This window comes from Lemur catta, chromosome 1 (assembly GCF_020740605.2).
Source record: "Lemur catta isolate mLemCat1 chromosome 1, mLemCat1.pri, whole genome shotgun sequence".
Lineage (NCBI taxonomy): Eukaryota > Metazoa > Chordata > Mammalia > Primates > Lemuridae > Lemur > Lemur catta.
In genome coordinates this window covers 21,912,939-21,934,105 of record NC_059128.1, presented here as the reverse complement: position 1 = coordinate 21,934,105, position 21,167 = coordinate 21,912,939, and the positions used below count along the sequence as shown (strand labels likewise).

The window sequence follows — 21,167 nt, the reverse complement described above, 5'->3', positions numbered from 1 at the left end:
CACCTACATTGGGGAGGGTCATCTGCCAATTAAAATGCTAATCTCTCTTGTAAATACCCTCACAGACACACCCAGGAATAATGTTTTATTATTATTATTATATATAATGACCGGTGATCTCAGCATTCCTTAGCTCAGTCAAGTTGGCACATAAAATTAACCATCACACACTCCCTGAAGTCTCTCAACTCTTTATTCTTATGATTTTGCAGTAGAAACTACAGATTGCTCAAGAAGATGATAAAAGTCTTTCTTAATTCATGAATCCCATTTTAAAAAATTTCCCTGTAGGGTTTCCATAGACTTAATTTTTTTTTTTTTTTTTTTTTTTTGAGACAGAGTCTCGCAGTGTTGCCTGGGCTAGAGTGCCGTGGCATCACCCTAGCTCACAGCAACCTCAAACTCCTGGGCTTAAGCGATCCTCCTGCCTCAGCCTCCCGAGTAGCTGGGACTACAGGCATGTACCACCATGCCCGGCTAATTTTTTCTATATGTATTTTTAGTTGGCCAGATAATTTCTTTCTATTTTTAGTAGAGACGGGGTCTCACTCTTGCTCAGGCTGGTCTCGAACTCCTGAGCTCAAGCAATCCTCCTGCCTCAGCCTCCCAGAATGCTAGGATTACAGGTGTGAGCCACCGTGCCCGGCCTATAGACTTATTTATATGAGACATGCACACACACACACACACACACACACACACACACACATCTATATTCATCTTCCTTTCTCTGTTTTTTTCCTTCCCACACAATTACTTCTGTATTATTTTTTCCTCCATGAAACAATGTAAATTTAAAAATGTAGAAGTGGAAAAGTTTATGCACTTATCCGGGGTGGAATATTAAGTTTAAGGTGGAAGATCTGCTTAGATAGTCCATGGCAACTCTCAAAAAGCTCCTTCCCAAGGAAGCTGTGCTTTATTTGGTGTATGAGGCAAAGTCGTAACATTGTAACCGAAATGTTTGTACCCCCATCATATCCTGAAATAAAATAAAAGAAAAGAAAACCCTGTGGTTGGCACAGAGTTCTGCTATGATGACCTCACATGTAGGTTGCTGTCAGAGAGTCTGAGCTCTTTGACAAGCGCTTCACTCCTTGTGATTCAAGTTGCTGAATGTTGGTAAATCAGCCCCACCTGATGCTGGCTACGGGCTGCCAGCTTCGGCCCTTTTGAATAATGGACATTGGGAAGCCAGACCTGGTGTGGCCTTCCTTGATGTGGCCTCCAGGCCTGTCCTGTCCCCCCGACCACACACACCCAGCACCACTTCTCCACTTCTCCACTCACTTCTGGTCTGTCCAGAACCAGCAGGTGCTGGTTTAGCAATATTTCTCAATTTTACATGGGGATATTGGAGGCATAGGATTGATTAAGTCTTACTTGGGGAAAAGTGGAGGGAAAATGCCTTCTGATGCTAGTTTCCTGAACTTCAGGCAGCACTTCTGTTTCAAGGACACTCTATCAACTTCTGGTTTTCTAGAACGTGAAGAAGAGTTGACTAAATCAGTGTGCACGTGTCGCAAAAGCGGATTTGAGCAGTGACAGGCAGAAAATGACTGTATGGGGTAGTTCTTAAACAGAAAAATAATCCCAAATTCAGGAAGAATAATGGGAAATTTGTGGCAGCCGTCAGAGTTACCATCTGAAAAACATTGTAAGGAAACAAGTTGTAATTTGATGTTTCTCTGTGAACTAAAAACAGAGCTCAAAGTTAGAAACCAAAATACTAACATCATTGACAACTTATTTAGTTTTTCCAGACATACTTCTGTTGCCTTGTCACTTTTTCCACTATACAAGGAAAAGTCAGTATCTTTTTTTTACATCATATATCCATTTTTATTGGTATTTCTTCCTAATTTGTTTTTAAATAGTGTTTTACTTATGATCAAGTTATTTAAGCTGATTTTTTATATGTGTGAAAATATTTTCCCTGATTTTCACTTTAATTTTATCATATGTAATCATTATTGATATACAAGCTGTTTTAATTTTTATTTTTTAGACTCTATCAATTTTCTCCATGATTTCTAAATTTAATGTCAGCATTTTATTTTATTTTATTTATTTCAGCATATTACGGGGGTACAAATATTTAGGTTAGGGAATATCTTTTCTGAAAAGGACATATGACTATTTTAGTGAGGACTGATTACATACCAAATGTAAAAGTGTGTACACCAACCCTCTACAGGGCTTTCCTAAGGCCATGTGCAGTTTTAAGACATTAATGATGATGATGATAAAAAGATTTTGTAAATTTGTAATTCTAAAGATTTGTGTTATCTTAGAATGTCTGGGATTTTAGGTTGATGTGAAATAGAGTGTTTTAGAAAAAAATGATCATTCTTTAGGATTGTCTGTTATGCTTATAAATATATATATTTGATACAGATTTCTGTTCATATGATTGGACAAAACTAAATCTTCCTGTTTATGCTTAATTGAATGTTTAATTGAAATGACATTTGAAAATTGTCCTTATGAAAAAGCCAGATCCTTATGTTAAAATGTCATCTTTCTCTGGTTGTAGGTTAGAAATAACCTTATTTAAGTTGTTCTTGTTAATCCAGTGACACCACACACACTCATACACATATGCCCTCTCTCTGGCTTACCCACATCCATCAGAAGTTAGGTGGGTGGGCTGTGGAATTTAGCAAGCTCGGGTTTAAGACCTTGCCCTGCTACTTGCTACCTGTGAGATCTTGGGAAAATTTCCTAACTTTTCTGTGCCCTGGTTTACTTTTCTGAAATCCTTGCTTTCTGACTCAATTAACAGTGAAAAAATTATTTAATTCTGAAACTCTGTGTGTCTCCTATGGGAAAAATCATTCCTGTTTTTTTTAATTCTTTAATACTTTTAATGACAGTTGCTTCATAATCATGTGCTCATGAAGATTAATTGAATTAATATCTTAAAAGCACTCAGTACAGTGTCTGACACATACTAAGTGCTGTGTAAGCCATATCCATTGTTATATTCTCTTTCTGATTTGTACATTATTTCACATCAATAGAGGTTTAGTGAGAAGCATTGTTGAAGCTTTTCTTTTTTTTTCCTGCCCTAAGGCATGTTTCTCTAACTTTTCTTTCTTCTTTTCTTGCTTCCTTTTTTCTTTTGTTTTCCTTCCTTTTCTTTTCTTTTCTCCTTCCTTTCTTATTTTATTCCTTTCCTTTCTTTTCCTTTCCTCTCCTCTCCTCTCCTCTCCTCTCCTCACACTACTATCTATGTTTGACATTAAATATACTCTGTTCAGGAAGGGGTATACATAAATAGATTGAAGTAAGAATAGGAGCTTATAAAATGATCATCTAGAAAGTGTTCTAGGGTTTAGGCCAGGCTCTCATTTATTCAACACCTACTTATTACATTCTGTACCTGGGCATAGGGGACACCAGGGAGTTCTTGTCTCAACATCTGGTGAGGTTAGATGTGTCTGATTGTTAAATTGTTAAATCAGAGGAGGAAATATGGTCAATTAAATAATACCACCCCACCCCATCCTAAAAGAAAACAATTGGTTCCAAGTAAGAGAGGACTTACATGAGCTGATATTGGTAAATTTTAGGGGTAAATTGTTAGAAAAACCTCTTAGCTTTAAGTTCTAAAAGAGTAACTATTTCTTTGGTTCTTTAATTCTTTCCTTTATTCCATAATATTTTCTGAGCCCTTACTCTATACCAAAGGCTATATCAGAAATCTGAGATATAAAGGCAAGTAAGACAGACAGACTTCTGCCCTCAAGGGGCTTACATTCCAGTGAGATGTGACAGATAATAAAGACCTTAATGGTGCTGGTAAACAGCAGACATATTGCCCAATGGAACAGGATAGAGAGCCCAGAAATAAATCTATGCCTTTATGGTCAATTGATTTTTGACAAAGGTACCAAGAATATACAGTGGAGAAAGGACAGTCTTTTCAATAACTGATGTTGCACCTTTATCTCACACCATATACAAAAATCAATTCAAAATGGATTGAAGACTTAGGTGTAAGACCTGAAGCTATAAAACTACTAGGAGAAAACATAGGGGAAATGCTTCATGACATTTGTCTTGGCCACAATTTCTCAGATATGACCTCAAAAGCACAGGTAACAAAAGCAAAAATAAACGAACACAAATGGGATTGCATCAGACAAAGAAGCTTCTGCACAGTAAAGGAAACAACAGAGTGAAGAGATAATCCATGATTAGGAGAAATATTTGCAAATCATACATCTGACAAGGGGCTAGTATGCAAAATATTTAAGAAATTCAACTCAATAGCAAGGAAACAACTCAATCAGAAAATGGATAAAGGACTGAAATATACACTTCTCAAAGAAGACACATATAAATGACCAACATATATCAACACACACACACACATATATATATATATATATACATATATATGGCTCATTATCACTAATTATCAGAGAACTGCAAGTTAAAACCACAGTGAGATACCACCTCATACCTGTTAGAATGGTTATCAGAAAGACAAAAGATAACAAGTGTTAGTGAAGGTGTGGAGACAAGAGAACCCTTGTGTACCATTAGTGGGAATATAAATTAATTCAGCTGTTATGGAAAACAGTATGAATTTTCTTCAGAAAGCTAAAAACAGAATTAACATATGATCCAGCAATCCCAATTCTATGTATATATCCAAAAGAATTGAAAGCAGTATGCCAAAGGGATAACGGTACTCCCATGTTCACTGTAGCTTTGTTCACAAGAGCTAAGAATTAGAAGCAACCTAAGTATCCTTCATCAGATAAACAGATAAAGAAAATATGGTATATATACACAATGGAATACTATTCAGCCTTGGAAAAGTGGGAAACCCTGTCATTTGCTACAACATGAATGAACTTGGAGGACTCTATGCTAAGTGAAATAAGCCAGGCCCAGAAAGACAAAGACTGCATGATCTCACATATATGTGGAATCTGAAAAAGTTGAGCTCACACAAGTGGAGAGTAGAATGATGATTACAAGAGGCTGGGAAAGGGGGGTAGATGGGGAAAGGGAGGATGTTGATCAATAGGTACAAAGTTTCAATGAGGCCGGGCATGGTGGCTCACGCCTGTGATCCTAGCACTCTGGGAGGCCCAGGCGGGAGTGTCGCTTGAGGTCAGGAGTTTGACACCAGCCTCAGCAGGAGTGAGACCCCTGCCTCTACTAAAAATAGAAATAAGCCAGAAAACTAAAAAATAGAAAAAATTAGCCAGGTGTGGTGGTGCACAGCTATAGTCCCAGGAAGCTGAGGCAGGAGGATTGCTTGAGCCCCAGGAGTTAGAGGTTGCTGTGAGCTAGGCTGACACCGTGGCACTCTAGCCTGGGCAACAGAGTGAGACTCTGTCTCAAAAAAAAAAAAAAAAAAAATTAAGAAAAAAGAATAAATTTATTTAAAAAATAAAGTAAAAAAACAACCCCAGAAATTTTCAATTAGAGGAGTGGAGTAAGCTTTAGTGATCTGTTGCATAGAATGGTGACTAATTTCTTGTGGTGAAAACATTTAACCATCTACTCTTTTAGCAATTTTGAAATGTACAATGATTTTAAATGTTTTCACCACAAAAAATGATAAGTATGTAAGGGGCTGGATTTGTTACTTAATCTGATTTAATCATCCCACATTGTAAACATATATCAAAATATGACATTGTACCAAATAAATATATACAGTTATTAATTTTTATTTAAAAAATTGGCGACCCTTCAAAGGAGGTACAAAGTTAGTCCCATGTTGATGAGAACTTAAACAGTTTAGTAACAGGCCATGTAATTGTTAGGAGTTAAATCAACAGGAAGACATGATGAAGGGTAAATGTAATGCTGGTGGGGGCTTCCTTAAATAGGATAATTTGGAGAAAGCTCATTTTGAGCTGAAACTTGAAGAATAAGAGTGAACCAGTCATTTGGAAATCTGGAGAAAGAACATTTCAAGCCACGGGTCCAGCAGGAGCAAAGGAACTTGAAGATAGGAGTGGACTTGAAGTGTTAGATCTGTGGTCCTGCAACGTGAGCAGGTGTCAGAATCACCTGGAGGGCTTGCCACAACTCAGATTCCCGAACCTGCTGTCAGTCAGTAGGTTTGGGTGGGGACTGAAAGTGTGCTTTTTTCACAAGCTCCCAGGAGTTGCAGATGCTGCTGGTTTGGGGCCAATACTCTGAGCATCTTGTGTTAGAGAGGACATGAAAGGAGAAAGGGGTGGCTGTACCACTGTGAGCTGGGGACGAGTGGTGGGAAATGAGGCTGGAGAAGGAGGCAGGGGCCTTGTGAGCTCAACCTTGAAAGAAGTACAAGGCTATTCCCAGACTGATGAGAAGTCATTGCAGGCTCTGTTGGTCTGTGCTGAAAATGCTCTTGCTCTTGGATAGTTACAATGTAGTCAGTCTTCCAGGATTAGCTGATTCTGCATGGCATTCATCCCTCTATGCATGTGAAACAAATTCAGTGGAATTGGGAAATAACCTTTAATTCCCTCTGCATTCGATTCCTGACCAACCTTTGACAAATGGGAAAGAGTGCTTACTTTGCAGAGCATAGATGTGCTCTCACACTCTAGTTTTGGATGTATGAGACAGGCAAATCAGAGGTGGCTACACTTTAGATCAGCCCCACATTTACTGAAACACTTTTTCTGCATCTACACAGTAGACTTACTGCAGCAAGGACCTAAGCAAAGTGTGTTACATGATTTCCAATAGCAAGCAACATTCAATCTTTTGATGATAAGTAGTAAAAATATGAAACAGTTAGAGGATTATATAAGCAGAAGATATGTGTAATAAAGTGCTAAATTGAATGTTATCATATGTAAAAGTCAATGAAGTAGATAATAATTACCGTGGCCACTAAGAAGGGGGAGAATTATAATAATTGCTGTGGCCACTAAGAAGGGAGAGAATTATTGCTTGAAGTTACTGAGGAATGTTTCATCTGGGGAAGGCATTCAGGCTGGATCTTAGAAAATCTGAAAGTTAAAAAGGAGGGGAAAGGCACGGAAAAGCTTTTGTCTTCAGATTCAATCAACATGTGAAGAATTACTGTGTTTTCCCAGTTTTTGCTGTTTTGCTGCCTTTCAAGGTAAAACCTTCCATGTGTTTCTGATTCTTGAGTACAATTGAATTACTAGCCCATTGTCTGGTGAGAGCTGTTTGGTCAGGGAGCCCCTGCGGACTTCTCAGAAGCTTTTGTCATTTGAAAGAAGCTGTTCTGATTTGCCATTGTTAATGAAACTTGCAGGACACAATGCTCAAGTTTAAGACCCACTGAGAACATGACCATGTACCTCCTTTCATCTCTACATGGGGGAACCACATGGCAAATGGGAACTACGGAAACCCAGTAGCAGCGCTGTCCCCCAGTGTTAGTGATTGTCTTGAACTTTCTTATGTCATATCCTGATAGCTTTGTCTTATGCGTGATGGCCTGCACTACTTCCACCCTTCATGAATAAATACAAAATGTCTTGTCACCAGGAGATGAACCTTTGTAATCATGTATCTCTTTTGAATGTGCATCCTTAGGACCCTGTGTTCTTACTTTTCAATATTCTGTGCCTGTGTGAGGCTTTGCTTGGAAGTTTTGAAATACGAAGTTATTGCAATGGTTGTATTTTTCGCTCGGTCAAGTGCTTCTATGCATTAGTTGTTAATATATTTGCTGAGTCAAAGGACTCATTGCCTTTACTGAAGTTCTCTGGAAAATTCATGGAGTTATCTTTAATATTAAGATATTTGCTGTTAGCTCAGATAATTCTAAAGATATAGGTTTATCTTTAATCCCAAAGCTAAGGCAGGAAATAACAGTAAAATAGAAAGAATGATGGCAGAGAAGCACCAGGCTGACCTAAAGAGGAATGTTAATGGCCTTCAGTAAAACAGAGATCATCAGCCTTCTATCAGTAAAAGATTTTGAGAATCTCTCCAAAATAGGTATCCTTATTTATAAACTATATGCATGTACCATTACTCTCACATATTACTAGCACATGAAAGACACACAAAAATAGAAATCATAAAGAATAAAATGAAAAAAAGGAACACAATTTCTAATATTTTGTTATTATATATCAAATAATTCTCTTTTGTATCCTCTGGTGTATGCACACTTCATTTAAGAGAATTCACTTTTAAGGTACCTAGAGTAGCAATGTGTGGGGTACTGTAATGATTCTAAAACTTTAGGCTGCTTCAGAATTTTCTGGAAGCCTGTAAAAACAAATTTATGCCTCCCCCCAAAGTTTCTAATTCAGTGGGTATGGAGTGAGACCCAAGCATTTGTATTTCTAACAAATTCCCCGGTGATGCTGGTCTGAGGACTACACTTTGGGAACCATTTATGTAGTCAAGAGCATGGGTGTCATGGTTAGTCTACATAAGCAGGACATCAGCATCCTTTAATTACCAAATGTGTGACCTTTGGTAAATTATTTTACCTTTCTGAGCTCAGTTTTTTTAAAATCTATGAAATGCAGGTAATCACAATTACCACTTAGAGTCACTGGAGACCTCAGTGAGATAATGTAGATAAATTGCTTAGTATCCATTGCTTGTCACCTGCAAAATAATACATGCTGGCTGCTGCACTTTCCTCTTTCTCCCTCTCCTCCTCCTCCTCATTGTTATCAACATCATCAAACATCTTTTTAATGTTACAAAGTAGACACAGGGACTTTTGGTTTCAGGATAAAACATTGTACCTTATTCTTATGAATCATGGGAATGCATTTTTTTTCTGCTTTACCATTACACATTAAGAAAGACCATGATCTAAATGAGATATATTTCTAGTTGAATGGTAGAGATGAGGCTCTTTTGAAAGTCTGCCTAAGGAAGAACAACGTGTTCAGCCCTCTCCCTTCTGTATGTAACTGTTGATACTTTGTGGCTAAGTGTGTATTGCTGTCATTTTTTGTATGTACTGAATTCTTGTTGCATGAGATTGGTGGTTGTGTCTTTGAATGTTTAGGGGCATGAACATGGTAAACTCAAGTGATTTCTTTGAATATGACTAATTTTTAACATTTTTTTTCTCTTGTTCTTTCTTCCCCCTTTTCTTGTGCTTTCCTAGGACCTAGTACCACCTGCCAGGAAGATTCATGTGCCAACCAGGGCGTCTGCATGCAGCAGTGGGAAGGCTTCACCTGTGACTGTTCCATGACCTCTTATTCTGGGAACCAGTGCAATGATCGTAAGTACAGCAACCTTTTCATACTGAAACTTTTCCAAGACGTTCAGAAGTTTGGAGAAACCTTAAGGGACATTATGTAAAAAGAAGGCTCTTCTGAAAAATTTAGAAGCAATTATCTCCTTCAAGAACTTGGAAAATAAAGGACAAGTGCTCTTAGGGGAAGAGCAAAGAGATGTTTCTTGTTTAGTAATGTTATATGTCCTCCCATTTGCTTATTATCTCCTGAGTCTTTTCTTTAGATTAGAATAAATACTTGTGACTGAGAAACAAACAATCAAAAGCAATTCAGACGATATTTTTTATTGTGAGAGGTTCAGTTCTCCATTAATTAAATCATCTGGATAACAATTTTGAGACTTTCCCTATTTGCATGGCCTAGAAATTAGAGGATATTTAAGCAATGTGGCTGTTATTTCAAGAAGTCTGAGTGTAGAGAATTTCTTAAGCCTTCTAAATGACAAAGACATTCAGAGGTTCTTTTTTTATTAGAAAAGTTTAAAGCATTCCTGGGGAGTTTTTAAGTATAAAGCAGAGATTCCCTCTAGCTAAATGTATTGGTATCTTTTTGGTTCATACATACATAGCTGTTCTGTTTATACATTTATATTTTGTGAGTATGCTTTTTATGCATATATCTGTGTATTTGGTTCATATTAGAAGAGAGCATTGAGATTGCTATTTTTGTCCATTAGTGGTGCTTCAGGTGCACCCATTGATTTAGTTCTAATAGAAGACTGATTTCATGAAGGTGATTCTATCACTAATGGTGGAGATATGTGAATGCTGTGGGCATCTGTAACCTGTGTCTCCACTCCCTTCTCATGTTATTTTCTTAATATGGCCATTTTAAAGACAAGCAAACAGTTGAAATTTCTGAACACCTATTGATTGCAAAGAGAATTTTTTGAAAACCTGTGACTTAGTGGGCCCTGCTGACTTTCTATCTAAATGCAGCCTTCACAGTAGAAGTTTGTTTTACAATCCAAACTCATTTGGCCTCTTGGTTTTATAAAAAAGTTGTGTGATGTTATCTGAGCAAATAGTAAAGTCATGTTATAGTTTGCCCACCAGGGAGCAGGCACCAGTTACAATGCTGTGTCCTTCATGTCTGTTTGGTTTTCCTTGACTCCTTATTTTTCAACTTTTTTCATGTGTACAGTGATATTTTACAGTTCTTTTTTTCCATTTTTCTCAATAGCCTTTTGCTCCATATGTTGTTTCATTCTTTTAAGATACACTAAGGAGAAACAAGTTGGAAATTTGTCAATGTAGGGAGAAAATTATGTGATCTCCATTCATCAAAATATGTAAGCATATATATGCCTCTATATTTGTCATGGAAAGGGCACAAATGTCTACAGAAAGTTTTGGCATAAGATTGCTCTTGCCAAGTATTTTGGTATTACAGAAATCCTGTTTCCTTATTTGTGATTTGGAAATATTGTTTCACTCTGAAGCGGGTGGTTATGGACTCATCCCAAGTACCTGGGGGATTGTGCTATGTGTTCTTTCTTTTTCCTTCAGTTTGTCTGCATAGCACTCACTAGGAAGGCTTTTTTCTCTAAATGATGGCATAATGCTTACTATGCTCACAAGTTTATTCCTTATCACACGTATACCCCACTCTGGGTAGAAAATGGTCAGGAAGCGACTCTTCACACAGAAAAGGCAGAAAGGTAAGTTATTTTAATTGTGTAAATATTTCCAGTCTTCAGAAGGTACGTATGTATTTTTCTGTCATTGACACAGTCTTCTCTGTTACCTGGGATCGGGTATTGTTTACTGTTAAAAATCAAGTAGAATTTTTTTCCAGCTTTCTGTGATTGCTTCTGATTTTATCAAGAGCAGATTGTGTCTCAGTTCAGGATGTGGACAATCACATTATCTGACTTGGACAATTTGTTGGTATATAATGAAGTACTCTAACCAGGATTGGGAAAATGTCAGCTTTCTTTTGTGGCAGCAAAATCATATGCATCAAAAATGTTTCTGTGATATCCAGGCTTAGGGTAATATATTTCAAATTGCATTCTATGAATGATGCAGTTGAATGTTTTGACTGTAGAAGACCTAAGATCCCAAATCGCTAATACAGTCTGCTTGCCTGGTCTCTTCTTTCAGAGTGGACCAGGGCTTCTGTGATTGGTTAGCTATATGGAAATGATGCAAGGACATCTTAATTGTGGAGTGTGATAAATATATAGAATTCAGACATACAGGAAGTGACATCAAAGTTTGGGTATAAATTTTCAATGAAATCCAACCAAATACATCCAAATGGCAGGGTGCCTGCAACTGTTACAGTGGATGATGCTGTATCCAGTGATTGGTATCCAAAGTATTTGGGGAGAACTTCCCTTTTAGAAATATCATCAGAACCAGTTTGTTCCACCTAGAAAATCAGCCTCACTGTATCATAGATCATTATTTTCTATATCAACCTTGAACCTTTGGGTTGTAATTTGCTATTTCATCTCACAAACATCTTCAACATGAAGTTACCTGTCTGATATTCTGTGTGCTTACCTTTGTTGATACATTTTTGGTAGATTAGCTTGCAGCAGGAGTGGAGTGTTAGTTACCAGCAGAACTCAACAGGCTCATTCTTACCATGGGCAAAAGCAGGGGGGAAATTGCAAAAAAAAGAAAAAAGGAATAAGAACAAGGGGTAAAATAAACTAATAGAAGAAGGAGGAGGATGAAGGAGAAGAGAAGATCATACTGAGTCATACAGAAGAACACAGAGGTCATAATGACTCCATATGATTTTGCTTCGGTAACATGCATTCCACAAATGGCCTGCCCTTGACCTAAATAATAGAAATGGGTCATGGCATTTTAAGTGGAGTGCCCATCAAGGAAATCTGGCCTTTACCTAATTCTTGGGAAGGGAATATTCTGTAGAATGTTTTATTTATCTCAAATAAATTTTATCCCTTAAAATGTGAGCAGGTTAGAGATGAAATCTAATGGCAAAAAGCATTTTTTGGGGAAAAAGTTTTGAATATCTCATTTTCCATGAGCAGTTTCTCAGGGCAACAGATTGATCCTTAATGAAATGAAAACATCTCAGTTTATTACTGTACATCCAAGAATAGAAACTTGCTCAACAGAGAAATGGCTAGGTTTCGTATTTTCCAAAATGAGGTACTTAGTCCATCGTGTGTAAAAAAGTTAATTAATCATGACTTGTAAGGTCCTAAAAAATGTCTGCATTGTAGGGCCTTTCCTTCTAACATTGGTTCTGTCACTTATGACTTTTGTTTTTTTTTTCTTGCCTGTTTGCCGAACATGATGTTTGCTTGACACTTTTAAGGTGCTGTTACATAGATATTGCCACCATTAATAGAGTGTACATTGTAAAACTTCATCTCATTTAGTATGAATAGACCAACCCTGGACAATTTCACTTTTTTCTATCATTTTTTGTGAAAGCATGGTGGGTTGATGGAGGCAGTAAGGTGAATTCCCGGTTCACTCTTATAAAGATAGCTATGCAGAGCTGCCATGGTGGTAGTGAAGGTGTAACACGTATTCTCTAGAGTTGATACATTGTTGAGTAAGTGTGACTCCCTTGTATGGGATAGAAAAAAAATTCCACCTGATTGGAAACCCAAGTGTAGTTGATTTATTAATTATCTTATATAGTTTTAGATATGACCTTCTACAATTTTGTCTAATGATAAAGTCATGGGGAATTTCTTTCTTTTAGGTTGACTTTTAGGGCTGTTTTTATATTATAATGGACTTAATCATCCCAGAATCAATTTTGAGTTAATGTAGCATCCAATAAAATCCATGGAAGAATGCATAAGTAATATTTTCCAAAGATAATCTTCAGTTCTTTTGAAAAATTTGTAACTGAGGGGGTTGACTTCTCAGACAGTGGGCACCACTTGAAAATCAACCTAATGACACGTGTTCGACCACATTTTAAGGACAACAACAAAAATGGAATATTACAAAGATTCTTACAGGGATATTCTTCTTGGGAATTGGGTTGTTACTAGTATTTTAAATGAGGACTGAGAGCGTGGGTAATTCTAGCATGTTGTAGACATTTCACCACCAGGTGAATCAAGAATCCCTTTCCCATATTGTGTGGCAGTGCCACTCCTGTTGGCAGTCTGCTGTTGAGTTCCTCTCTCCTTCATAACATCAAAAAACATTGTGTAAAATCCAACTTGCCTACATACACCCACGAATATACAAAAGGTTGTCAGTTTTAGCTGTTTTGTGAAAATAGTTTTAAACACCTCATATCTATCCTTAACAACATTGTTGCCTTTTTACCATGTCCATGACAACTGTTTTGAGTTGCATACAATTTTGAGGTCTTGTTACTGCCTCTGTGCCCTGGAGAAGCACACGTGGAAACGTCTGTGGCACATGAGTCTTTAACACACTTTAAGTTCCTGAGTTTAGAAATTGGGTTCTCATAATGGCTTTGTGGGGTAAAGAAAAGGGAATAGATGTGGGTCCTTGGCCCAGTCTCAGCAGCCAGCTACCCTGTGCTACCCTGCTAGTCGTGCATTGCAGGCTGCTCGCTGGAGATATTGCTAGGTTCACAGTGGCATATGATAATAGATGTTCTGTGCTCACAACAAATCAATAGCAAGCAGCTGTGGATTGTACAGATAGTGGAGTGTGAAGCACCTTTTCGAACAGTTTTCTGCTGGAGTGGCTGTTAAGCTGCAGTGCTGGCTATTGATTAGCCTTTTGCTTTTTATTCATTGTGTGTGTTTATTTATTTTTTTAATGTAGGTTGGTGTATTGATTAAATCTGTTAAAAACACATTTCCCATTCAGGCTTCAGAAAAAATAAGCATTATGTGCATTACTTAGTGTACAAACAAGTAGATAGACCTGTGTATACTAATTCTGTCACTTGGCTCCACATAGGTACATAGGCATTATATTATGAACCTATGCTATTAGGAAACTGTTTGTATAGCAATAGTTTTTAAGGATATATCAAAGTACAGTATGTCTGTGTTTTTGGTTATGTGTTTATATCCTTCCTCTGTTTTCATACTTTGCTTCTCCTTCAAATAAGCCGTATGTGAGAAGTTCAGTTGTTTGCTGCTTAGAACACACTTCATCATTTATTCGTTTATTCACTCACCAGGCATTTCTTATTTACAGATATGATCATGAGTAAGATAGAGTTCTGTTTTCAAAGACATTATGGTCTAGTGGGGGAAGGCACATATGAAGGTGATTCAATAGAACCATGAACAGTATACAGTGAGGAGTCATGAAGTGGAGTGATGGCACCTCCAGGGTTGAGACTCCACAAAAAAGAGAAGCTGCTATTAGGATAGTTTTAATTGAAGAATGAGTCTTGAAAAATTTGTAAGTATGTCCTAAGCAAATAAGGTATGGGAGAGGGTTGAGAAAGAAAAGCAGCATTCCAGCAAGCAAGCAGAGAGAAATATGGTACAGCCACTGTGAACATTCTGGCTATTTCCTTCTTGTCTTTATTCTGAGCATTAGTATGGCTAAGATCACCACACTCTGCTTGAAATTTATACTGTGCTTTATTTGGTTTAACTTGCATGCTAATGTATTTTTCAAAATATAAAGCACATTATTAGATTTCCTAATCTCCTTTAGTAGAATGCAGACAATGGTGCTCAGTTCCTGGGGAGAAATTCCCCCACATTGAATTCATTGCTGGATCCTGGATGTAGGCCTAATAGGGAACAAATCTTGATTGATTTCACTGGATCATTGGTGGACAGTGATCTTGGAAATTTATTTATAACAAAGCAAGTCTTTATAATATTGATTTGTAATGACTTATTAAATTATAAAGGATATCAAAGCATAGTCACTAATTTAATTAGCTGTAGAATCAAATGCCTTAAATACCAGTCCTGACTCTAACCCTACAAAATTGAATTATTCACTTAGTCTCTTGAAATTTTGGTATAGTACAAGGAACATAATAGGTACTTAATAAATAGGAGTAATGGTAGTGTTTATTATAACTAATAATATTTGACAGTTGTCATGTCCTTAGCATGTTCTTGACACTGAGACTTTATAAAGATGTCATCCCTTTAATCATCCCAAAATCCTTAAGAAATACTATTCTACTCTTGTCCTGATTTTAACAATGAGAAAAGTGAAGTCACACAGTTATCAAGTAGCTGAATGAGGGCTTGAACTTTGGTTTGTCTAACATGAAAGTTTACATTCTTGTTAGTTTTTCTACTACATAGTCATTATTAGAAATATTAACTGTTTAAAATCTATATTATTAGGTTAGCGTGTTTAAGCAAGTCTTCACAGACAACCAAATTGCATAAATATATAGGATTGGAAAAGGGAAACTGTGTTCTTTGTTGTTAATTTTATCATACTGTGGAATTCTGAAAACTATAGGTGTGTGTCTTAACACTTAGATAAGGCCATTTAGAATTAGAATATCTTTAGCCATTACAGAATTAGAATTAGGATATCTCTCCCCCAAACCCCCAAACTATTTAGATTTTCATTCTCTGTTTACCTAGATCTTCTGATTCCCATTTGTTTGCTTTACTGAAATTCCAGCATATGTCATATAGCATAGCAGATGAGACCATTAATGTGGAAAGGGATGGTCTGTGTTCAAATCTTGACTGTCATTTAATATTTATGTTACCTTGGATGAGTTAATAATTCCTCTGTGCCTCTAAAAAGCAGATAATTTGTAGGCTCTGTCATGCAAGAATGTTGTAAACATAAATTGAATTTGTAACTGTGAAGTTTAGGACATGGCACAAAATAGCCCCTATGGAACTGTTGGCTATTGTTTGATATAATTTTTTTAAAAAAGTTAAAAACATGACTCATACAAATATAATTTTTATAAAGTTAAAAACAAAACACTCATACAAATATAGAATGAATGTGTGTCAGATTTATTTAACTTTTTAACAAGGGAAACAGCAAGATGGTAAAGTGTAAACAAGATGACAAAAGAATATTTGAAGAACTGGATATTTATAGGCACTAAAAATATTAAAATACAAATTTAGGTTAGATTTAAAGCTGGTGAATGTCCCATGGAGTAAGAATCCCATAACTTTTGGTGTCATCTTCTCTCTACTCAACATAAATCTACAGGTTAACATGTCATCTCATGGACCCCAATTAATAGTAAGTATTGGGGTCTCTGGACTCCAATTAATAGTAAGTATCAGTGTCAAACACAGGCACATTCTCCAATAGAATTAAATATTTCTTGGGCAATATTGTTAAATAATGTCCTTATATGTAATTGAAAAGACATGGTTTTTTCCCCTATCCTTTTTCTCAGTTTTGGATAATATTTTATTAATAGTGACCATATATTCCGTTTCATATCCTTTTTTTTTTTTTTACCTTGAATACCTCTCTTAAATACAATTGCTTTTTATTTTTTAACCATTTAACTGTGTGCCCATCATTGTGTTGAATTCATTGCCATTTAGTCATTTAAACCTCACAACAACCCTAAAAAGTAGGTATTATTGTGATCCCAGATTCAGAGGCCATAGAACTGAGACATAGACAAGTCAAGTGTTTTGCTAAAAGTGACAAAACTGTTAGGCTGGGCGACAAAGATTCAGAGTTACATTTGTCGGACTGCAAAGTCTACACTCTTGAATTCCAAGGTCTTCCGAATACCCAGAGGAAAGCTTCTTGAAAACTCGTCTGAATTCATAGGGATTTAAGATTCACATAGCCACATAGCTTAACTACTTCTGTTAGCATCAATTATACTGTAATTTTTGGTGTCTACATTGCTGTTTGTGAGGTGGGGGGGGTATGTTATTCACTTTTTACTTTATTCACTTTAAATAAGGACATCATTATGACTGATTTGCTCAGGTAACAGGATCAGAAGTTCCAGCAAACAAGTGCCATTTTGCAAGTTCGGTACATCCGCTCATGCAGGGGGCTGAGTCCGGAGAAGTCAGTACGGCTGAGAGGAACAGAGCAGTGTAGTGAGGGCAAGATCCAGAAGGTAAGAAAGATACAAAGGGAGCAATTATGAGTAGGCAGCACCAGTGGTAATGCCCAAAGTTATCTCCTTACATCTATTTTTATTATTGGGCCCACAGATATTCAGTGTAGCCAAAGGGAAGCCAGAGGATGTTAATTAAGCCCAGGGTCTTCTAAAAGCAAGGATGAAGATCCTGGCATTCTCAGTTCTGCAGATGCAGGCTTTAGCTTGTCCATGCAAATCACTCTTGCTTTTAAGTTCCACTGATAACTAGAAGGGACAATTTTGGGTATCCTCAAGTGACACTGAGGGCTGATATTAATGCACATGCAATTTCAAACAGATTCAGCAAGAGCCAGAACTGCTTGCAGCTGTGTTTTGCACAACTCTCTCTGAAAATGAGCTGGGACTCACAGGTGAAATATTAGTTTCTACAAATCCCAAGTTGACTTTTGGACCTGTGGTTCAAGGAGAAATAATTTCTACAATTCAGGGTCCTGTAGCTTGTCAGGGATTATTATGAGTTGTTGGAATTTGTGGCCTAACTAATTTCATTTCAGCCATCTTCAGCATGCTATATTTGTAAACCATTTTTATTGCTTTGTTTAATTATAGCCCATTCATTTTTAGTGTGCATGGCTGGTTACTTATTGATGGCGATGGCATAATCCACTGAGAGCCTATTGGTTCACAGAAGACAATTTTTATATTACCTTGTTAGTCACATACAGGTGCGATTTTAATGTATTTTTCATTATAGACTTAAAATTTCTTATATTTATTTCCACATCTAAAGCCAAAAAAGATGAAAACTACTTTATCTTGTCTTGTAAAATAGAGCTGATACATATAATTAGGTTCCCTTTGCTCATTTTTCTCGTTTACTTTCTTTCTAGGGGAGGAGGAGAGCATTTTTTGATTGAGGCAAACTTTACATTCAGCAAAATGCACAGATTTTGCAGTCATTGTGACTAAAGTGTATACCATGTAACCAACAGCCCGGTTAAGATGAAGGACAGTTTGATCTTCTCAGAGGGTCTTCTCTTGTGTTCCTTCCAGCAAGCTCCTCTCCTCTCTAAGGCCACTGCTATTTGGATTTGTATTAGCATACATTATTTTTGTCTCTCCTTGAATATATAAATCAGATCATATAACATGTGATTTTTTATATCTGTTTTCTCTAGCTCCATGTAATGTCTTTAAAACATATCCACTATGCATTCCAGCTACCTGACAGTCTCTCCTGATTCTCAGCTTTATCTCCTCAACTGCAGGAGTTGGCTGGTCTCCACCTGCGACCCCCTTCCCTGATCCATTGTGCAGAAATTCTCTCAAGCCATAAACTGGGACAAACTTAGGTCTTTCCTTGTTTATAATCTCTCTTTCAGAAACCACTGCCTTTTTTTTGCCCGCTGTCCGGCGTGCTGTGAGCCGTTGTTTTGTGCGTTGTCTTTTTCCTGGTTGTATCAGGTCAATTGTAGTTCCAATCTTTGTTACTGCATCTATACTGGAAATGGACATCAACCTGTTTCTTTTTACCTCGCTTCATCTTTGCACTGTGAGAATAAGGAGGTGGAGAGAAAAGACCTAACACATAATGTGCTTCAAGCCACACACGCTAGGGATAATTTCAGGCTTCACCTGGGATGGCCCTGGAAGTATGGGATATTCTGGGGCCTGTTTGTTTATGTATTTATTTTGGGGAAAAACTGTCAACTCCAGTGATAGACCTTCTGCAGTCAAAGAAAACGCCATAAGAAGCTGCACAAAGCTAGTTACATGCCTGAAAATGTGTCTCTATCAAGTGTTTCTTCATCTGAGTTTCTGTTACGAGGTCCCCATGGCTTTTTGTCTCCAGTCCCTCTGATAACACTTGATTAAGCTCAGTGGGTGTAGGGATTGATTTGGCTTGTGCAGCTAGTTGTTCTTATGATTTTCTTTACTTAGAATTATAGTTTGTTTTCTCACCTACCTTTATCCTGCGGATCTTTGCCAAATGAAATTAGCACATGTTTTCAAACAAAGAACTTGGAGATTTCAGGAAGGTGGAGATGTTTCTACACCAGGTAGAGTTTTTGGCCATTGACTGTCTTTATTTTGATCCCCAAGTTCTGCTCTGCACTTACAATCTTGCTGCATGGGCATAGAATAAATGAAGGGGCCTTGCATTGTTGATACTTTTTTAGTTCTACCTGATTTTTTTTGGATAATAAAATTTACAAGCTCACCGTTGAAAATCTGGAAAACATATAACAGTATAAGGCGGTAGGAAAAACATGTATAATTGTATCAATTATTAATATCTCATTTCAGAATATATATGATGTCAAGCACATAATGGACATTCAAGATATATTTGTTGGAGGAATGACTGAGCCTTGCATATTTACAAAGTCTGAGTTGTTCAAAGATTCTAGTGTTCTTTTCATGAAATGAATAGTATTTCTACCAGGACTAGGTATTTTTTAGCCAGAAGGAATGCTTTTAGCCATACAGGAATTATAATAAGAATCCCAATATGCAATTTCTTTCTTCAGATGAAAAATGGAAACTGCAAGATGTTTCCATTTCTTTTCACTCTTGCCTTCTCTTTTCTCTCAGAAAGCCTTAAAGTTTCTGAACAGTTATTCACAGACATATCTGCGTAAGAGTGAAATGCTTTTATAGTGGATTGTGGTTGCAAGGAAAAGGCTCTTATAACATATGTGGGAAAGGAGCCTCTTGGTCTTGGTTTTTCCTGTGGCACTCACGTTCAAAGTGATGTTGTGGTTTATTTCACATGATTAGATTTCTGGTAATAATTCAGTACTCTAGAGATCAAGTGAGACAGTAGAACTTTAATTTCATGTCATCAATTTTTGCTGAGTTTTATATTGACCAAAACCAGTACTATATGGCTGAAGAAGTTAGAGTCACTATATACTGAAAATGTAAAACACAAAAGTCCCTTGATTTTTGCACACCCTGGGTTGCAAAATTTGTATTTCTCTGTGGGAACATTCAGCCAAACCTTGTAAACGCTTTGTAACAACCCTCAGGAGCATTGATAGGAAACAATAGCATCTGACTCTAGGCATTATTTCCTGGTAAATCCACTAAGTGTTCTTTGAAATCAGCCCTCCACTAAAACTAAAATTGCAGTTCTACCCAGATATCCTATATAAGTAAAACCAAATACATGTTTATAAAAATAAGTACATTTTCACATATACATAATGCATAATAAATAAATAGAAATTTCCTTTAGGACTTTTCCCAATTGTTCTGAAACTATTTTTTTCTGTTTAAATATCTTTATTTCTGTGTCTTACCGAGTCATGTGTGAACTTTTGGTTGCATCACAGTCACTTGGCAAGTTATGTATTTCTGTAATTATAATGCGTCTGCCTGAGCCACAGATTAGGTATCTGTCTGCCTTTGAAGATGTTTACCAGAAAGCCCCTTAATCCCACCTGAATTCTCAATATCTGGGGTATACTTTCATCTCTGAAAAAAGGATTTGGGCAGGGAGATATTATCTGGGATTTATTTATCCTCAAGAATACACATTCTTTCTCCTTTCCCATGTGGCTCCCTCACTCTGGCACTCAAGAGTGTCATTTGGGTAAAGCTCACATCAGTGTCCTGCTGGTGGTGGGGACAGGGCAAGGTGAGCTTTGGAAAAGGGCCTACGGTTCAGTACACATATGCACACATGCACCTTGTCCCCAACTCATGAGAAATCCTGAGAACAGAGCAATTTGAAAAAAAAAAAAAAATTAAAACAAGTGAGTTTAGCCACATAAACCCTCAGTATTGTTAGAGGCTTTATTCCAATCCCTACAACACACCACATGTATTTCCAACATCTAACTTATTTAATTTGCATTTGGATTAATTTAGCATATTTTCCTATTATATAAAGTTTAATGAACAATAAACACAGCCATAACCAAATTTCACAGCTATTTCCCAGCATGGGGTAGCATTTTGCATTTAGTTATATTTGGTTTC

The 21,167-nt window shown here is 37.0% G+C and overlaps 1 protein-coding gene across 5 annotated transcripts in view; it reads left to right on the top strand.

Moving 5' to 3' along the window:
* Positions 1 to 21,167, top strand: part of NRXN3 (neurexin 3) — a 1,488,306-nt gene that overhangs the window by 687,599 nt on the left and 779,540 nt on the right. For all 5 annotated transcript variants that reach the window (XM_045562522.1, XM_045562514.1, XM_045562538.1 and 2 more), the window contains one exon: positions 9,080 to 9,199. In XM_045562522.1, coding sequence (XP_045418478.1) covers positions 9,080 to 9,199 — 120 coding nt within the window. The remainder of the gene's footprint in view (positions 1 to 9,079; positions 9,200 to 21,167) is intronic.